The sequence below is a fragment of the Embiotoca jacksoni genome, unplaced genomic scaffold, assembly GCF_022577435.1.
Source record: "Embiotoca jacksoni isolate LCO1_2020_lvr unplaced genomic scaffold, fEmbJac1.0.p SCAF_24, whole genome shotgun sequence".
NCBI lineage: Eukaryota > Metazoa > Chordata > Actinopteri > Embiotocidae > Embiotoca > Embiotoca jacksoni.
In genome coordinates, this window is record NW_027185375.1 from 4,771,289 (window position 1) to 4,793,363 (window position 22,075).

The 22,075-nt window shown below is 40.5% G+C and overlaps 1 protein-coding gene across 3 annotated transcripts in view; it reads right to left on the reverse strand.

Annotated features, from left to right (window-relative positions):
- Window positions 1–22,075, reverse strand: part of nrxn2b (neurexin 2b) — a 658,484-nt gene that overhangs the window by 564,826 nt on the left and 71,583 nt on the right. For all 3 annotated transcript variants that reach the window (XM_069159139.1, XM_069159138.1, XM_069159137.1), the window contains exon 2: window positions 16,913–18,291. In XM_069159139.1, the coding sequence (XP_069015240.1) occupies window positions 16,913–17,624 (712 nt within the window). In that variant the 5' untranslated portion in view covers window positions 17,625–18,291. The remainder of the gene's footprint in view (window positions 1–16,912; window positions 18,292–22,075) is intronic.

Genomic DNA, 22,075 nt, shown 5'->3' on the forward strand with positions numbered 1-22,075 from the left:
TGATGTCACAAGAAGCTTTCCGGTACACTGTAAAAGATGCTGGGATAGCATGGGCTATTACATAAATGTGGAGTTTAAGCAGCTTTAATGCCGCAATCATAGAAACAAAAATTACAAAAAAAAGGACATTGGCATTGCAAATATATTTTCAAATTCATGTAAATATTGCACTGAAATTGTTCAGCTGATTTATCATTTGTAGTAATTAGAAAAAAGAATGCAAAATGGAAATATATTCATTTGAAGTTCAAAACATTTGGACCCCACTGTGTATACAAAATGTTCTCTTACATCTGATGGTTTAATGTTTTACTTGAAAGCACAAGAGACTGTTTAGGTTATTTTTTATTGTACCAACTGTGTGTGATAGACAGCCATTCATCAACAGATCTTATGAATCAAAACAACCATAAACTTGCCTCACTTTTTTCTGTCCCACTCAGTGAACAACAATATACAGGAAGCCATGATGATTCCATTTTTACAAAATAAGTGAATCAATACACTGTTTTTGCAGTAGTAAACTGTTGTCTGTGCATCATGTTTGTGAGCAGGTATACAAACCCACATGGATACACCCGTAGTACCAGATTTTGTCCAGTACAGGGGGAGCAACAGTGTGTGGTCACAACTACCTGCAGCATTTCATGCCAGGCCTCTCAAAGCAGCAGAGGAGACGAGACTGTTATTTCCACCTCAATGGTATTCTACCTGCTCACTGGCCTGCTCCCGTCCCTGCTGCCCGCCACCTGTGCAGTGTGACAACACACACCACCCTGCACACACATCACGGCAAAACCAGGCCAGATCACAGTAGTTACCTGGCTGAAGACAGATGGAGAAAACAGATCCATCTCTCGCTCATCAGCTCATGTGGAATCTGTGTCTGGCTATAGTGCGTCAGTCGCTGAATGCATGTTAATACAGTATAAGCCTCTGGTTGAATTTATATAATAAATGTGTCACACTGGTAGAAATCCACCACAGACATAGCTCAACATTAACACCCCTGTGGGAGAGGATAAAAGGATAATACCAGGTTGATCATTCATTACCAGCTATGTGGGTGTGACTATTGTATCCCATTGCCATGGAAGTATCGTGGGAAAACATGTATTTTTGGTCCAAATCTTGCCCGTTCACTTCAAGACTGTTCTCCCCCCCTCAAGGGCCAAAGCAGCCTCTTTGTCATTAGCAGCGCAAATAAAGCATGGAATTAATCCTTACCCCCATCTGCCCTTACTTTACAAACTCACCCAGGAAGCCATTTTGAGATTCTTGCGTCATGGTTTCGTCTTGGAAATTAAAGGGACAAAATTGCAGATGGTAATTATCTAAGATTTTTGTATATATATATATATATATATATATATATATATATATATATATATATAGATGAAAAGCGAAAAAACAGCGCTAAGTAGAAATGGATGGATAGATGGGAGCTACAGTGGGAGGCAGGCTGCAGACACAGCTGAGTCACTATGATCTCAGTGCTACCTCCACCTCCAGTGGTAATAAAAAGCCAAAGAAAAGAGCAAGGAATCCTTCGTCATGCAGTAAAACAGAGACACAACGAATGGCTATGGTAATATAAATGTTGAAAGTATTATATGCTGGTGCCCTCACTGTATCGGCTTCAATCAATCCCTTCCACTACATATTTGCTGGAAGCTTTGCGTCGTGATGCCGGATCACAAAAGGTCCACCAGGGAAGAAAATCCACTCTCTTGTCTGTGCAGGCTGCTGCCCTCCACTGCTCTATTTTGAATGACAAATAATAGGGTTCCAATTTATTGATATACAATCACACACCAAAGCAACTGTCATTCTGGGTGATTGCTTTCAGGTAAAGTGACTGTTAGGACTGCCTGCCTAGGAGGCTCCAAGATCAGGCGGAAAGAAATCAAACTAAAGCCAGCTCTGCTTTTTCATCACAATAAAAAGGGGAGCTGGCATTATCCTCTCCTAAGGAAATGGGAGAGGAGGGCTGTCGGCACGTAATAGACCTGATGTGGTAAAGTGTTGAAAAGGTCAGCGCATCTTCTAGAGGTAAACCACGGAGAACAGCTCCACTGACAATAAGGTAATAGCATTTTTAAGCTTGATCAGACATGTGAACAGCAGAACAATATACTCTCTGGGACTGCGAGTTTCTTTTATCCCCTCTCTCCCTCTACACTCTTGTTCTCACGTCCATATTCATGAGCTTAGTCTTTAACTATGATGTCTAATTTTTTCACATTATTTCACAATCAGTATTCGTGACTTTGTGTGACTTTGTTGCAATGGTGGACCTAAATTAAACCGAGGCTAAACAACAAGTATTAGGGGAAGGCATTATGCTTATTGTAGCTCTGAGCTGTGAAGATAATTCAAAAAAATGCAAGGCTTAGTGAAATACAGAGACAACAGCTGGCAGAAAAAAATGGGCCTAGAAGCTGTGCCCATTGTTTAAACTTGGCATGAATCCCTAGTATAACAAGATTAACCCTATTTTCACATGAACTATGTTTTCTGCATTTACAGAGGAGTCGTGTAATTCCTAACATCCGCAATGACCTCTAATCTGATTCAACACTTTGGTCTGAGTTATCCCTTGGCAATAGGTCTACACAGGGGGGAGAGGAGAAGATAAAGGGTGACCATTATTACCAGAACACAATACCCCTGGCAGTCTACCATTTGCAATTAGTGCACTATATGTCCTTTTCAGGCTTCGACAGTCAAAAAGCCCTTTAATGAGAAGACTGTGAGTCAATATTTACCTTCGCTGCTTGGCTTGTGAGCAGTGACGCCAGAGGATGTGTGTCAATGTGTTTGTGTGTTTATGGAAATGTATGATTAAGTCCTTTTGCTGAGAAAGATGGCTGTGAATAAATGCGGCGCTATGTTGTGATGACTGCTCCTAAATGGAAAGACTGAATAATTACAACAATCATTTCAGAATGTAAAAACTAAGTCTGTTTCCTGGCATCACATTATCGAAACATCATATTGATGCTGCTGAAACTGAGAACTGTCATTAAGGCCGTGCCTGTGTGGTAAAGCGTTAGTTCTGTCAATGAGGGGAAGTGGTCACCACACATACTGAGAGACCATTTTTATTTTTTCTAACCTTCTTTATGGTCCCCTGTTTTTCTTATAAATTATTTCCATAGCATCTGTCAACCTGCCTGATGTATAGAGAAGTCATGCTGAGTGCTTCACCACAAACATCCCGTGAATGCAATATATATGAATTGCCATGACGTGGAATATACTGGCTGGCATCACAATGTGCTGCCCTCCCAGGATTGACTGTGTGCCCCTCATGCTGTTCCATTTTCCCTGACAAATATCACCCTGGGCAGTCCAACAGAGACATGACGCCATTCTTAAGGTGTTGAATGATTTTGTCACTCCCACTGTCACGTTACCATGTCCTGCAGCATCTTTTTGTCCACCAAATGGCCAAAGTATGCTCTCTATATCTCCTTCCAGACTCCTTCTCCGATTTCCATCCAGCCCCGTGTACCTCATTCTTTGCTGTATGATCAATGAGCATCCACCTTATTTCTGTTTTTTTAATTGTTATGATCATTGTAATGATCAGTTAGTTACTTCCTAGTTTGGTCAACAACAACAACAACAAAAAAAGCACTTGACTGGTAGGGAAATTAGGGTGAATTACCAGGTTACTGCAAACACAACATGCTAAGTTTAGTCTCCGAGAACAGGAAGTGAATAATGTCGCAATTTTTCCCCAGACCTTGAGCTTTTTAATGTTTTTTAAAAAAAAACTAGATGGATTCTGAACGATTACCACAGTTCTTCATTAAACCTATATATTTAATTTAAAAAAATGCTCAACTCAAAATGGAAGTAGTTTAAAATTAGATGAATAAAGCACAAGTTTTTTTTTTTTTTTCTATGGTGTGAAGTCTCACTCAACAGCAAGGCAGGAGAGTCGTGATGAGCGACAAGCACAAACAGCTTGCAACTTGAATGACGGCATTACAGCAGCAGGCACATCACCAATCAGACCTCATTTCCGAGTAATTTGGTGTCGCCGGCGCTGTATTAACTCCATAGGTGGTCCCGTCTGTTTGGAAGGCTAAATTAATAAACAAATGTCACAGAACTAGTCTGAATCACAGGAGATCTATAAAGCAACAATGAATGCAACCCTGGTTGTGCAGAGATCAGCACTGATGGCACCTTAGTTCTTTTTAAGTAGTCTCCAAAGGCCAATTGGAGTCCCCCATGTTGTGATCCAGGTCTCTCTGCATGCTGGAGTGTAGTGCAGGGTATTTGCACCTGTATTTAAAGTCACACACTCAGCTGGGGCATCGGGATACGACAGGAGGGATCAGAACCTTCTTCTTCATATACCAATACTGTCACATTACAGTAATAGGGGTCTCTGGCTGCTACAGGAGGGGGATTACGGTGCTCTTTTAAAGCCCAGCTGGCAGGTGTTTGATTGAAGTGGAGGAGGCACTGAGGAATGGTGAAGGTTTTCTCACAGTCTGTGTTGACGGCAATGTCTTCTGAGCCTTGCTTTGGTCCAAACACTCATTCATGCTTAGAACCCTTTTCTGCCCTGATGTTCGTTAACCCCTAACCCTTCCTCCCTACCTCCCTGGGTACTTTATTCTTTCTCACTGAATGCACAAACAAGTTTTCCAGGAGAGGGCCACGAGGTCACCTGATACACGGAGTTGCAAGGATCCCTTATCAGTCACTAAACGGTCAGAAATCATTTAAACCGGCAGCCTGGGGTTACACAGCCAAAGCTGTTACCTGAGATTAACAGTTTGCAGCTTTAAGTTAACTTTTTTGTTTTTTTTTGTTTCTTGGGATCCTTGCACACATTTGTGTAACACATAAACCCAGCTTATATTCGCTTCCTTGAAGTTTAGTCCAGTAGCCCTCAAAAAATTTGGCCTGACTGCAACTCGAGTTTCAAGTATTGATCAATGGAAGGACCGTTGCTCAATGCTTTAGTCGAATTACTGTTCATCACTGTGGTAGAACGATGATCTGATAACTTTACCTGCAGAGTTTACACTGCACCTCATCTTCATTTATGTTTTGAAGGAGTTCCATATGGAACTTTTCGATGGCTGAAGTTGTCTTTACAGCTTTTGTACAGTTTTACCTGCAAAGCTCTGGAGCCTTGTAGCAACATGTTCCTCTTTTCCTTTTGTTGTTTGATGGCAGCTAGCCGACGGCTGTCAGGTGCATTACGGCCACCCTCTGACACCTTTTGGAGTAACAACCAGTTGCCGGTAAAAATGGGGGGAAATATGGAGGGATGAATGTCGCATATACTAATAACTATTTTTGTTTTGTTTTAAAGACTATTTAAAATGAACACAATGGAGCAATCTTGATGTTCCATTACACATACATTATAAATGCAAACCTAATGCTGTAGAGTTGTAGAATTGTAGAGGTGAGGTAATGTAATGTTTTTAGGTGGGGCGGGGGGTAACGCTTAACCATATGAATCATGGCATAGAAGCCCGTCTTACAAACTTTGTCATTTGGTTTCAATAGTGACCCTTAAAAAATAATCTTAAAAAAAAAAAAAGGTGATCAACTTGCTTTACATAAAGCCCTTTCGGTGCAGCTTTAAGATGAGCTTAATCAGAAAAGTTGAGCAACAAGCAGCCAATAACACACAGCGTCAACAGATCAAAGCCTGGGTTTTTTCACTGTAAGGTAAAAGCGATCATGTTGAGTAGAAAATGTTGTTACAGCTGCTACGATGTACACTGAATGTGAGCAAGCACAGCACTAGAATATAAAAAGATGCTGGAAAAATACTAGACAGTATTAATCAAACAGTGCAAGAATTACACTATAAATATTTGATGCAAGCCGTAAAATAATACTATTGATACATAGCCAACAATATTCACAGTCATATTGGGAACGGGACAGAAATGGATTGCCAACAAGTGTGGTGTTCTTTTATGATTACAGAGCATTCTAATAAAAAGTGTAATATATATACTATTATCTGAGTTAAACATGATACCACATCTAGCTGGGCGTAGAGAGGAATAAAGCAACACAGTGCAGAGTTTTTGTGTGCAGCCATGCAGAAAAGCTATTACAAAGTTTTATGCCCAGGAACATCCTTGCAGAATGTGTGAATGAGCCTTACTGTCCTGCAAATGGTCTAATAATGTAGAATTGGATTCTTAAGCCCTTCTCAGTACAAAATAATATAAATAGACACGTGACTTGATTCACTTCAATCACAACTAGCCATAGTCAAAGGTTTTAACATGCATTCCTTTTGTTGTCAAGTTTGACCTGCATAGAAAGAAATATTGCTAGTTGAATTGCATTTACTTTAATACGTGCATCATCATCATGAATATTTTACAGATTAAAACTTTTACCAGAAGGGGTCTAAGATACCCATTCATTCCTATATCTGATTAAAATCTGAGTGTAGTCTCACTTTAATTTAAGCAAACATTTCTCTGGAGAGGAAAGGTCTCAGTCAGTTCACTGATGGCAAGCAGCACGAGCAGATATTGAAATGGAACGTGACTTTGCCGCTGATAATTCCTCCTTTTCTGGTGACTGCAACCTCTGGGAAGCGGCCTGTCTGCTAATTAACGGTATACATAAATAGTCAGGAGACCTAAAAGTAAAAAAAAAAAGAAATCAAGCCTAATTGCATAAAGCTTTGCACCAAGTACTCAAAAATCTATGCACACAAAATTTAAAGCCATCGATGTGAATACATTAAGATAACGATGCTGGATAGTCAACGCAGTAAAACAAGTTATTGATTTGCTTTGTTGTTGAATTAGAAAAGCTGTCTGATGTACTCCTCCAGCAGTATGTTGTAATGCATGTCGTGCATGCGTGTCGATTTTCATCTATTATTGAAGACCATCCTTTACAATCACATAGACGTGTGCAAACTATCAATACATGTCTCATCTGTAAATGCTGCATATATTTGTCTTACATGGTGATGTTTGTAACACATTCTCTGTGGAAACTCAGTTCACTAAGCACTTGTATAATTCACTGTGAAAAACATAGAGTTTTAAAGTTTTTTCAAAGGCAGTATATTTTCCTGTTGTGTATTGTTTTGTTTTGGGCCTCCTGTTTCTCCTCCAGCTCGGTGATAATGGGGATGGATCGAAAGTGACATGTGACAGGGATGTGCGAGCCAGACCTCTCGCTCAATTGTTCTACTTGTGGAGTGACAGCGGGGGTAGAGAGCAAGCTTTAATTGTATTTGACGGCCGTTCACGCTGGCAGAGACCTTCAGACCAGCAAATACTCACCTGAGAAAATGGTGAAGGAGTACGTAGACAGGAAACATCAGACTGACACCCTCCCCAGAAGCTACTTGCTTGATTTCCCCCACCGGACCTGCATCCTGCACTACCACCGCACTGCAACATACGAGTCAAAACTAACACGTCGTCTGTGTGCTTCACACTCACTGGCTTCTTTGAGTCAATTTAACCTCACACTTTAATCCAGTAATTCTTGCTTTTTGCTTCTGCAAGAAGAGGCAATCTGCATAAAAGTATTCATACGGTGCAAAAAATGAGTGGAATTAGGGGATTAGGGATTTAAGCAAGTATTTCAGCTGAAGAAACGGTTACTGGATTCCTTTTTTCTTTTTCTTTTTTCACACCAAAGACCAATTTAACACTGGATCAGAATCAGTTATTGAAGTGTAGATGAATATATGGCCTTCTTCTCTTCTCAAAAAGCAAAAGCACAGAAAGAAACCCTGAGAGGAAGACATGAAAAGACACCATGGCAAGAGAGGCCGAGATAAGCAACAGCCTTCAAAGTATGAGGAATTGAGAAATATTGGAAAGCCATGCCTAAATAGTGAAATTTTGCTTTGCTGTCTGCTTGAGGAAGCTGAGAATCTATCAAGCGGAGAATGGAGGCCCAGGAGCATGTGTCCTTTGAACTTGGGATTGCTCAGCCAGCAAAATGCCTCTACACAGTTGATGTAGAGAAAAAAAAAAGAAAAAAAACTGAGCCGGTGAAGGGTTGAGAGTGAGCAAAAACTGAGATCACTTAAAAGTGGAGGTAATGAAGAAAGTGAGATGACGAGGGAGAGAGAGGCAAAACAGACATTTGTTGAATATGTAAAAAAACAAGAGTGAGAGACAGTGGTTTTCTTGGTTGAATTTTTTTCTGCAAGAACAGTAATTTGGTTTGGTCAATCGGGGGGGGGGGGGGGGGGGTTGGATAATCTCTACTGAAGTGTTGTTTCGCAATGAAATTAATTTATTTAGGCTTTTAGTCAGATGAAACACAATGACATAAAGAGCCAAAATGGCGCCGTCGCATTGCAAGGGAAAAAAATTAAACTGCCTCCTTCCCCATCCACCACTCTTGTGTCTATCTATAACTTTTGCCATGCGGTTGGCTTTGTAGTTCTTTAGGAGGTTTCTAGGTGTGGCCTAACATTTCTCTGACCTTGATTCCTCCTGTTTATGTCAGACATGGAGATTAAGATGTTGTAATTGAGTTTGTTGATTTTGATTAAGTTATCTTTGTAGTGTTTCCTTAGATAGATTTGGTTGTTACTTTGGCCTCTGCCCACCCTGAAGGTGAATCTGAGCTCAATTTGAAAACACACTATAAATAAAGATAGCACATGTAAACCTGGGGAAGATGGGTTACTCTGCCACACCCATAGATGGGAATGTGAATACAATTATTGTCTGAGAAAAAAAAAAAAAAAAAAAAGACCAACCCCTTTTACTGTTAATGAGACAATTTTCGAACACAAATGTCTTTCCTAATTACCAAGACCACCATTTTAGTGATTATTTGTTACAATATACTTATTATTTTACAGTTTTCCATCTAGTGTAAATTATTAAGATCACGTGCATGTGCAATATAATTTCCAAGATATCTTCAAGCTTTTTTTTTTGGTGTTTTTGCATTCTTCATGCACATTTTTTAGGAAGGGGTCAAGTATTGCTGGCATTTTACACTATTCTGTGTAAGGTGAAAATTGTACCATTGAAATTTAATAATACAATTCAACATGTATATATACAAAAATTATGTTTCTGGAGCTTTACCATCTGTGTCCACATGGTACTACCAAGACAAACTGAAATTGAGGAAAATGCTTACTCAACAATTCGAAGAGGAAAAGGAGAGCCATAATGATAGAAAAAACAGCTGCTTTACAAACACCATGTCCCAGCAAGCACACGGCAGCTTTGATAAACACCAACAAAATCAGATCCAGGGGAGACTTGAAGCATAGCCTGCTTCATTAGACTTTATCAGTGCAGTTGCTCGGTAAATGCAAAAAGATACAACTTGGATTCAGTCAGCTTCTGTCATTACAGCCAGACACATGGCTGATAAGGTTATCTAGACAACCTCTTCAGGCAGCCTTATGGGGTACAGCCCCCTCATTAGCACCATACTTATTTATGTATACAGGACAAGTTAATTGGGAGTTCAATTATCAGGCAGTGAGGGCCCTCATTCCCCACTGCACACTCAGTCCCAACTCTCTCCACCTCCCCCCTCTGTTGTCGCCAGTGGGGAGATAGCGCAATTATCACCATGATGTATGACTTGCTATGGTATACTCTGCTCTTTGCCCCAGCCCTGCTCTGTCACCATCACCCAACTATTACGACTAAAATCCATTGTCCCACCACAGTTAACTCACATTGTCTGACATTTAAAATACTATCATCGATGAGAAACATTAGTTTCACTGAGAAGATTCCTGCATTATGCATTTAATGCCATTAGGTCATTAAATTAGGCAATACTGTATTGCTTCAGAGCCCAAAGTTTCAGAATCAGCTTTACTGGCCAGGTATGTTTACACATACAAGGAATTTCACTTTGGTTGTAACTTGTTCTCTCAGTGGGCAAAAAAATATAAACACACAGACATAAATAGATATATAAACATAAATAAACATAAACACATATATAGAGCTAAGAAATATATATATATATATATATTTTTTACATATATACACCTAAACAACAGTGCAAATGGTGCTGATGCGGTTGTGATATGTCCAATATCACTGGAGAGAGCGAAGTACCAAAGCTGCCATCCACGATGCCATCTTGTATACACAGTATAAAGGCAACTACAACTTTCAGAACTGCAAGCAAGGGCAGAGGGTCAGCATGGTGGTAGGCTCTCTTGTTCCAGCTCTGAATACAATTTTAGAGATAAAAACAATATTCACATGCAGCTAAAAAAATAACATAGAGCTGCAGCATAAAACATTTTCAAGTTCTTGAGTGTCGAGGTGTTAAGAGGGGCGTTGAGCCCATGTCGTTGATGAATCACAATAGCTGATAAACCAGATTACTCTGACTTGTCTGGGAAAACAGCATCTGTCCGTGGCATGCAGTGTTAAAACCTCTCCACAAGTTCTAAAAAAGACCGTGTGTGTTTGAAGCTGACACCTTGACTCCCCAAACACAGCGCTGCATCCCTGCTTCACCTTGCAGCTACGGGCTGGCCTGCAGTCACAGCCTCTTTGCTTTAAGGTAGGGGGCTGCGTTCGCGACATGCAGCGTCCAGGCCAGTTCCCTGCACGGCTCCTCAGGGACCCCAGGTTCTGCTTTATTCCAACATATACAATAAAAAGTGATGATGAAAGTGAATTAGAGAGTAGCGAGCGGTAACGAGTTAAACAGCTGTTTTTGAACACGTCCCTATTTGGCGCTGCCAAGTGGAAAATGGCTGCTGCAACAACCTTCCTTTTTCATAAACGTTGCTATCCTGTGTATATTCCACTGCCAAAAACCAGATAATATCACATTTTCTGTGACAACCCCTGGGAATCATTTACTGTTACAGACTAAAAATAAGGGTTACATCCTATGAACCTATGAACCATTGATAATCTTCCTAAAGTATAATCCCAAAAACATAGTGTTGGTATTAATGTGTTTTTATATTTAAATCTATATAGTATCCACTAAAGACAACAAACTTCCTACTTGCAGACAGAAATTATTTACATTTCTGATATTAGTGTTTGAGGTAAATCATTAAGCACACTTGCCCAGCTTCTGGCTAAGACACATGTTTACACAGGCTGCCTAATGGAAGCAACACATTAGCAGAGCTGCAGCAGTAACTTGAGTCCTTTGTCAGTGTCTTTACAGGATGCATTCAGGCACAGTGGTGGATGTAGACCACCCGTGTTTTGGCAGCGCTCAGAGCCCAACACACAATCATTGTAGTTACACATGTAAAACAGACATCATCTTTAAAGCTAAAAAAAAAAAAAAGAGCTGCAGGATGCAGATGCATGTGTGCAGCGTGAGCGAGACGCAAGCTATTACCTGGTCTGTGTACACAGATGTATCGGCCAAAAAGAAGCAGATCTGTGTCACGACTGAATAACGTGCCTGCACGTGTCTGACTGGTACATTTCCAAACTGATACAGTGAAACAGATCAATGAATTATAACATAATAATGAACTAGAGACCAACAAATATATCAAACAGTTTTTTTTTGTTTTTTTTTTAAATACGAGGCAGAAAATTATGTTTGTTTTGTTCTACTCATTTATAGTAAATAAATTCCCAGTGAAGTCTTTTGGTTTGGTGCACTAATGTCACTGTGGACAATAATCTGTAAATGATCCTTCCTCCATTACATTACCTTGTGACTGGCTACAGTGCATACTGTATACATTTCAAAGATCCTGAGTCTGTCAAGTTAGTTCGATATGGCAATTCATAGGCCATTCAAATAAATAACTTCTCAAATCAATTCTCATGGCAACCTGAAAGCCTTTTCACAGTTTGCGGAGGAAATTGATGTATTAATATCACAGCAGGCATTTTCACAAAGTCTTTAACCTCTAATTACCCTGACTTGAGAGCTCATAGCTGCCTTGCCCTGCACTGCCGTTTGGAGGTCAACACAAGATCAAAACCAGGGTCAGCATCAATTATAAAAACAACGGCCTACAGAGGCACATAACAGCTTTAATTACAAGCCCTAATGGTAAAAGGCATGGCAAGAACTACTACAAAATGCAAGTTAATAGGATGATTATAAGAGGAAAGATGCACCTACATACATACATACATACATACATACATATTGGACAAAAAGGCTTCCGGCAGGGTGTAAACTCGCTCCTCAGTGAGCAGCAAAAGTTGCATTTATTCGGTAAAATGGGATGTTTTTCAGTGGTATTAGGTCAGTTTTAAAAAGACATGAGGCTGAATGTGTGACGTTCAAATTTTACTTTCATCCATTTTGACTTAACCTTAACAAAATTTGTGAAAATGTGCAAAAATACTAAAACCCATCAGTGCCAGACATGGATGAGGGTTGTTAGGAGCTCCGTGAGATCACTAATATTCAAATCAGTGCAACAGGAGGTACACACTCTACAAAGCAGTGGGAATAAAAAAAAAATTAAAAAAAAGTTGAAATGACACGACCTCCTAACATGACAAAACTTTAGCTGTCACTTTCATTTTTCAGATTTTACTGATTCCACTTTGGGCTGACATCCATGATTACAAAGCATTTCAAAAGTCTGGAGGACAATATTTTGCGGGGAATTACACTTTTGTGGGTAATAGCTTTTATTTGAGTCATTTGCACGAACTACACTTTAGGCTGTCAAAGTGTGGATGTTGAATAAGCGTCGTTTGAGAAGATTAACACAACGTGGTTAACATCACATTAAAGCGTTGCTCTTTTTTCTTTCCATCGCCACATTAGGCAGATTTGAAAGCAACTTCTTTGTGTGGAACTCTATTCTCTTTTGGAATGCTCTCATGTGTACATCAAAGCCTGACACTTCCAAAGCCTTTATATTCATGAGCACAGAGTAACTATCAGTAAAAGGACGATAAGGATAACCAATCATTTTAATGATCCCTGCACTCTCGCGCATTTGCCTTTCATTAAAATATAAATTTCATATTTGGTTTTAAAATCCAACCTACCTTGCTGTACAGCATAGCCAACATCAGTCATCCATGTCTGCTAAATTATATTGAAATGTCCTTATTGTTAATATAACTGGTTAATACTGAACAGTCTGAATGTAATGATTTTGATGTCTAAATGCAACTGAGAAGCTTTTCTACAATACCAAGAATAAAATGTACAATACATGGTAATTCCAGTTTCCAATCAGAGTGAATTGTTCACCATCTATCGACCTTTACTATTTTCATTGGTGACACATTAAATTGGTTCAAAAAGGGGCAATTTGTGCTTGTCCTAGAATTATAACCATTGAAATTTGCTCGTGAATATCCGAACAAAAGATTAGCTTTGAACCTGAAATGCATTTGAACCACTCCTTCAAAACTCCACAACAGGGTACTACACACCATATCATCAAACTATAAATCCCCCCGTTTGTCTCTTTGAAGAATGGGTACCTTTCCATGTCCTGCAGTTTTGTATAATTATGTGGGGTCTATGAAGCACATCTGTTTGTTTGTTTATTCCTTGCAAAAGCCCATTAGCTATTGTTTTGGTGATTCACATCCCGGTGCTGCTTCTCCACCTACATGTGAACAGGCCGTTTTGGTCTGTTTATGCATAAACAGCTTCTCTATTAATGACGTGCTGCTCTGAGTGGGAGCGACACAAACATCATGTTCAGGGTCTAAACTGATCAATTTCAGACAAATATTACAACAAAATATCAGATTATTATATCCACAAAAGCAACAGGGATATTAACTACTAGTGCAATACCCATGATCATTTCTTGTAGTTTGTCCTTGTGACTAGTTTTCTTAATACTTGTTTCTTAGTTCATTAACCTCTTCTTATAGTTTGATATTTGCAGTATTATGTCTCTGTTCATATGTTTGTGCATTTCCCTTTGTAGATGTTTTGTTATTCGCTGAATTTCCGGAGACTTATTGGAGCTTTTGTCCATTCTAAGGTCTGTGGTAAATACCCTGTCTCTCATTTCTATCTAGAAATGCAGATGGTTTAGAACTAATTTGCCAAAGCTAAGAAATATCTGTCTCTGAGATTTCAGGATCCACCCCAAAACAATGGTTGTAACCAGACTTCAGTTTATCTTTCTCACAACTTTTGAAAATTATATAAATCGCATCTTAATAGCGAAATGTCATTCCAGAATAACAAAAACAGAATAAATAACATTAAACAAGTAATAAATAAATGAATATGTTTGTGTAATTTTGTTGAATCTTCCTTTAATAGTAATCTTGTATGTGTTCTGTCCTTAGGAGCAACCCTAAAAAAAAGCCATAATCTTGTCATTTTAGTGATCCAAAAATGTTAACTTTTTCCACTGATTGTAAATCTCTGTGAGGAAGAGCATCATTTAAATGCCTGAATGATCAACTAGCACATCATAAATAATCTGGAACTAGACACATAAATATATTGCTAGTGCAACATCATTAAAAAAAATTCCTATTAAATGATGCGTTCTTCCTCTCTGAAGTAAGCAGGCAGAAGCCCTTTAAAAACAAGCTTTCCTTTGACATCGCCCCTTCACCACTGAGCTAACACAGCGAGACATGGATTTGTTAGTACAGACATCTAAAGGGTCTTAAAACCAACTAAAAAGAGAGAGTGAAAGACCTTTACATTCCCACCCACGTGTTGGATAAAAGGAATAAATACACCGCTGCACTGGCAGTCAGCCATAATGACCTAATTTAAGGTCCTCAAACCAAACAACATCTCTGAAAATAAATTGACACTTAGCAAATGAATATCCTCATGTTGCCCTCCTCATTCTTGCTGCTCGCTCCATTTCTCACCACTGTCATCACCCTCTCCCTGATTTCCTCATTGTGTTTCTCTCCTCCTTACCTCCATCTCCATTGTCTCCCTCTAGCTCACTCTCTCTCTCTCTCCATTTCAAAAGGACAAATGCTTCCTGCAGTCACTGTAGTACTGCATTGGTATTCTGCTCTCAATTTAGCCAAGAGCCAGGCAGCAGTATCTGCTTCCAGCAACCACACAGCAATCTGACACAGAGCAGAGAAAGAAGGAGAAAAAAGGCTCGAAGAATAAAGGAACTGTATAATATGAGAGACAAACAAGAAGAAAGAAAAGAGACAGACATGTACGGCTGTCCAGCAGTGTCATTATGTACTGCACTATAGGGTGTCTATAGCCAGCAATAACTCATCCCAGCGAAATGAAGGACTTTACTAGTTTTTGACTTCTTCAGAGAGGAAAAAGCAAAACAATAGAGCTCCTTGAGCTGATTAAGACTGTTCTAAACTTTCTACATCAAAATGACTCCAAGGCTTTGATCTAAATCATGGCCACATGCTGATTTTATTCTTATTACTTCAGATCTATCAAAAGCAATGCTCTGACAAAAAATGTAACACAATATTTTGTTTGGGTTGATGTCTTTTCTCAGCTCTGTCAAAGCTTATCAGCGAGTGCCACAAAAATGCAAGACTTCAAATAATTAGCACATAACTGCTGGCAAAATAGTTATCTACCTTTTGAACGTTCTGTAATTACAAGTAATTTCATCACACAGGACGAGGTAGCAGCTACTGTGAGTGTATTGACTATTCTAAGAGATGCAATGCAATATTAATAAGGCGTGGTCATAATGTAGGATGAAGGGCCCCCCACCCCGCCCCCATTTCCCCCCCATTACAAACGATCAAGACAGAGAAAGCAATTTCTGATGCCTGCATAGGGAATGGAAGAATTCATAAGAAAGATGTGGAGATGCAGACAGATGAAAGAAATAGAGGAGAGCGATAAGTGCAGGAGGAGGGGAGACAAGAGTAGGAAGTGCTGACAGCGGGTAAAGGTGAAAGAGAGATAAGTGGAGTGAGGGAGTAAACTTGGGCGAGGCAGAGAGGTGGCGGAGAGGGGGGGTGAGGTGGAAAGCCCAGATAGCCTTGGGAAGAGCAGGAGGCGAGTGAAATAAATGCTATGGGATGATGAGAAGCAGAGATGGATGAATGTGAAGGAGAGGGAAAAAGCATAGATATGGAAATGGGATGTGTCAGTGAAGGAGGGAGCCAGAGGTTTAAAACAGAACGGAGTTTGACATGAGCTGACAGCACAGGAGCACATCCCAAGAGCAAATGAAGGCAAGAGCAGGGTGTATGCCGCAGACAATAGGTTCGGAGAGAGAGAGAGAGAAAGAAAGAAAGAAAGAAAGAAAGAAAGAAAGAAAGAAAGAAAGAAAGAAAAACAGAAAGGAGGCGAGCCAGGAAAGTAGACCTACACTATGCGAGCTTGCATTTAAAATATTCAGCAGCTTTGATGTTAAATATTGTTTTCATATAGGCACATTCAAAGTAGCACCTGTGCCATGTGTAAAACTCTTGAGTCACAAAATCCCTCAAACAGCGTTCTTCGTCAAGAACTCAATATTTCAAGCAAAGAAGCACCCTCCTTCCTCTACGTCCTCACAGGGTCAGAAAAACTACTAAAACACAGACCTCCTACTCGCTGACTGGAGAGATGAGTATCTGACCTCTCTGCAAGAGTCTTAGTAAAGGTTAAAAACAGTATAAGTTATACACATCAGATTTGTACAACTGGCCCTGTGATAGGCTGGCGATCTGTCCAGGGTGTACCCTGACTTCGCCCAATGTTAGCTGGGATAGGCTCCAGCCCCCCCGTGACCCTGTTCAGGATAAAGCGGGTATAGATAATGGATGGATGGATGGATTTGTACAACTCAAAGTACGATGTACACAGCACTGCAGAACTGATGCCTTATAGCAATGAATGGCTACAAAGTGTGGTCACAACCACAAAATGGGCCGTCAACGCTTGACAGAGTTTATGAGTAAACACGTGAACACTGTATATAAAGGAGCATGCCTTAATATCCACTAGTACTTAACAGGTACTATGCAAAAACAAAATCACAGTGGGGAGTGTGATAGTTCCTTACCTTCCTTGCAGTACTTCCCCTTGAAGCGGGTGTGGGTGCAGTCGCAGTGAACTTCTCCGTACTGAATAGAACAAAACCCTCCATTGAAGCATGGGTTCTGTTTGGTGCAGAGGTACTCCAGGTCGCTCTGAATGCCTTGGCTGTTTAACAAAGTAGGAGGCATCTCCCCCACCTTCAGATTGGAGATCAAGCCCTGGAAGGGTGGTTCGTACTTCACTGTGCTGGACGTCAGCGCAGAGAGGCGCACGTCTGGCGGGATCCCACCCACAAACAGGTCACTGACCACCGCCATCTCCTTCCGCTTTGACTTGACTTCGGCCACTTTTGTCTCCGCGTCCACCATTAGCAGGGTCTCCCTAAAGTTGCGGGTGAGCAACACCATGTGCCAGCGGTCGTCGTTCACCCCTGTCTCCATGTGCAAAGTGGCGGGCTCGGCACAGTGGATGGCGAAGCGCAACTGGAGGCGCCCGCCGGCAATCAGCAGCTCCAAGAAGTCACAGTTGCCGCCATCGTCCAGGTAGAGTACCAAGGCTTTGCTGATGTTGGTCTTAAGACTGAAGCTCAGCTCGCCCACCGATCCAGCTTCCCAGCGCCCGTAACGGGCCCACTGGCCAGGCGCCCCTCCAAATTCAAGCATCTTCACTGTGGTTAACAGGCTGAAGAGGGCCAGAGGCCACAGAGGCCAACACAGGAATTTTAGCCCCCTTATCATGCTCAAAGTTCCCACTTTTCCCTTCTGTAATTGATACCTTACAGGTCTAATGAACCAGAGAAGAGGTCTAGCTTCACTGTGGATAACAGATTCAAATGTAAACAGGAATTATTATATACTTCTGAACTGGGATATAAAGCTCACTAGGTAAGTAATCCTCACAGGAGCCCCACTCCAGTTTTCCTGACCAATAAGCAGTTTTCCTCTTCTCTCTGATGCTCTAATTATTGTCCTTATCCAGACTCTCTCCTTCGTCTCTCCATCAGTTAGTGCCTCTGGGACTGTGGAATAGCAGTACAGTGAAAGAGGGGGAATATGATAATTTCTACACAGCCATTTCTTCAAAAGCCTCTTGGTCTATCCTGGACCGAAAATAGAATGTTCGTCTCCAGAATCCAGATCTCAGTGCAATTTCTAGGAAATTTGAGCTGCTGCCAAAAGCTTGGGGGAAGATTGTGATCGTTCTTTAAGAGGAGCGCAAGCAGAAGAAAATGAGCAAAAAGAGGGAGGGAGCTGTTGAGTAGACGGGTATCAGAGCACGGTGGTGTCTGCTGGAGCATACAATGCTTTCATCATTTCAGCTAAAACCTGTTCTTCTTCTAAAAAGTGAGGGAACGCAAAGATTTACGCAGGTTTGGCTTCCATGATTATGGTGGCAGGTGGCGATCTGGAAGAAACAACAAAAAGAAAGAACAACTTTAATAAGATACTGTACATGGAAACATGTACGAGTACATTCCAGCACAACCGTGCAAGATAGATACCGTCCATATAAAAATGTGATCCATTCCAAAAGAAGTTACTCAGCAATCCCTTTGATAGCCTTTGCGGATGTTTTACTTGGTATTTCATGTATCTTTCATCTGCTTACCCTGCAGTTTTATATTCCATGTACTCTAGAATAATCCATATAGTTCTTAGTTGAAAGCTGAAGCTTAAAAAAAACCAAGAGAGCCAAGTGATAAATAAGCATATTTTTTTTTTGCATCACACCATACATCCCAAAAGAGCCTGAGCAAAATCAGTCTTATTTCATCTTTTACTCAAGTCAAGCATTGTACTGTACTTTAACATAACAGTTTCATATACAAAGGAGATAGCCGCCATCCATACACACCTTTTGGCAGAAATGGTGTATATTTGATAAATCACATCCATCCACTGTGGAACACACACACACACACACTATGAACATGCAAAAGCTAACATACACATCATTAAATCAAATGCGATTCAGAGTGGAGTGCTGCATAGTCAATAGCTATCTGAATAGCTAGTCTTGACCCTGCGGGCTCAACTTAATCCCTCGCCATTAATTCTTGAGTGAGATTTAATTTCCATCACAGACAGTCTACAATTAAAGATAGGCTAACCCCTGCTCGTGCTCCTTTGTGCTATCTTGCCTGGCTTCAAAGTGACAACAGTGATGAGGGTGGCATACAAGCAGGGGAGGGAGGGAGGGAGGAAAGGAGGAAGGGAGAAATGTTGAGGCAGAGAGAGAAAGAGAGAGAAAGAAAGGCTGCATAATCGTGATCTCAGAGGGGTAAAGCTCAACATCGATGGAGAGAGATTAGGTAGGACAGAGGGGACAGAGAGCTGTGAGAAACACAAAAGGGAGGAAAACAAATAATATTGGGGCCATTTTTCATCGAGGCATGTTGGAGTTGGTAAGGAAAAGAAATTAATGAAGCCTACAGAAGGATCTTGTGAGCTTATATTTACAGCATTGGAAGCACAACACACATCATCCTCTGCGTTTAAGTGTTTCAGGATGGGAGAAATATTTGCTCAGGCATGGGCATTGCATCATTCAAAAAAACAAAAAACAAATACGTTTAAAAGTAACCAAAATCTACAGACTTAGGTGTTCCAAAACAGCAGCCTCAACTGGGATTGAACACTACAAATGCTAACATGTCTGATGCTCTCAGAGAATTATACATTAAGTGATTCCTCATTTTCAACAAAAGGGTGAATTTTTTTTTCTTTTTTTTTTTTTTTTTTTTTTCACCTAATCCTGCCATTCTGACTACCCATCCATCCATTATCTATACCTGCTTTATCCTGAACAGGGTCATGGGGGGGAGCTGGAGCCTATCCCAGCTCACTTTGGGTGAAGGCAGGGTACACTAACACTATCACAGGGCCATCAGAGAGACGGAAACAAAGACCATTCACACCCTCATTCACCCACTAAGGGCAATTTCTAGAATCACCAATTAACTTGACATGCATGTCTTTGGACGGTGGGAGGAAGCCGTTGTCGTGGCTGCGCACAGGCAACATATGCGAGGCTGGGATTGAACCCAGAGCCTCCTTACTGTATGGCGACGGTGCTAACCACTGCATTACTGAGCCGCCGCCATTCCGAACATTTCAACAAAATCAAATATGGTTAATGTAGAGTACATTTTTTTTCAAGCATTATCTACGGAAGGGTTTTTCATGATAAACAGCTCAATTTATAATCCTATAGTCTCAGAAACCAAATCACAGCATGTCTATCTGTGGCTCTGCATTTTAACTGTTGCCCAACAGAGAGAGAAAAGAATAACTCTGACAGGGAGGTGATGTGCTCTATTTTCTTATTTCCTTCCTCCTTAACTTCCTAAATTTCTGGCTGATTTGCACAGTTTCCTGACATTTATTTTGCATATTTGACAGTTAAAGGACGGCTGGAGTCCTATGTGTTATGTTTCATGATGTGCACACACAGAACTATGAACACACTTTTTACTGTATGTCTAACTGTTGTTAAATGTAAGACACAGTCAGACAAAATGTATACTAGTATGCAGCAGGAACAACATGAGTGTTGATGAGTGATAAATCAGTTGATATATGCCTGCATACCTGAATCAGATACCAATAACAGGAAGAAAAAAAAAAAAAAAAAGAGGCTTTAATCCCTGATAAAGAAAAGAGAAAAAAGTGTGAAAGTTGAATCATCGATCATAAAATGCACTATAGAAATATTTTTTCCACGTGCCAGCTCCCGGCTCCTTCTGTGGCATATGTCCCTTTGGTAACCTCCAACAGACATAAAAACGTACCCAGCTCGGGGGGCTAATGTGTGCATGTATGTGTGTGTGTGTGTGTGTGTGTGTGTGTGTGTGTGTGTGTGTGTGTGTGTGTGTGTGTGTGTGTGTGTTCAGACAGGATCAGTCTCTACAGTAAATTGCCAACCTTGTTGCTGATCAGAGCACTTGTGATGAGATTTCTTACTATTTTCATAATTGTTACAAACCAAATTAGCAGTTAATAAACAAAAAAGACAGCAGATATTTTCAAAGATGGATAAAGGGGACATCAAAAAGAGCTTACACTTGTTTATTCATCCATTCTTTGAACTAGAATTTGTGACCCTTTATGGGTAAATGGATTTGGTACATTCTATGGCACAACAGTGAACTCACTAGTTATGTGTGGTTGGGGGCTCTACAACTACAGACAGAAGCAGCTCTTTCACACTGCTGCCTTTATGAAGGTTGCTATGTTGAATTTCACTGTATCCTCCGTGTTCTGTTGCTCGTTAGGAGATATTGGTGTTTCGCCTGATGGTACTATTAAATTCCAAGGACACTGAGGAAACACAACAAGCCTCAAGAGATTACTATAGCTACGAGGATTGCACTGTGTGGGGCTGTGATTGATTCTAGTTGCATGTGCAGCTGTCGGCACCAAGCAAAACAACTGTCCTTGTGTGCCAGTGCGGAGTTCATTTGGACTGTGTATACTCGGTACCAATTTGTGTGTATATTTATGCCTACATTTGGAATTATGTTTTCATCACAGAGTCCACAATGTCTCCTCTACAGCATTTGGCAGCAGCATTGTTTTAACAATGACAATCCAGCTTCGGTCAGTTTCAATCCAAAAATAACGTTTGCCATATTTTTCTTCTTTTTTTTTTTTTTAAACCAACTGCTAGCATGATATCCATCTGCCTCAATTTGTTCCTGACGAAAAACAGCAGCTCTTTCACTCAGTGCCTGGCTAATCTTGACTTGACTGAAAGAGCAGTCTGCACTCAGTCTCACACAGCCTGACCCAACTTGTTCAAGCGAAGCTCTTCACCCCTCAGGATAACTGCATGGTCATGTGAGCCACCACCGACCCATTTCCTCTCACATCATCCCAAGAGGAAGGTTGGCACATTCTTGATAGAAACTCTGCTCCAACTCTTTTAAGAGTCTTTGGCTACATTTACACTGCAAACTGTCCCATTTAATATTTTTATTCCCTCACTTGAGACAAAGATTGGATGTTTTACAATCAATGAAAACATCAGAACACCAACCCAGTTTTTCTTCTTTTTTTTTCTTTTTTTTTTTATCTCTTTTTTAATTCAGTGGCACAGAGAAGTCTGTGCTCATTTATCTAAATAGTGGAAATAGTACTCAATGACTACTATGACAATAAATTAATGGCAAATCATTATTTTAAGACAG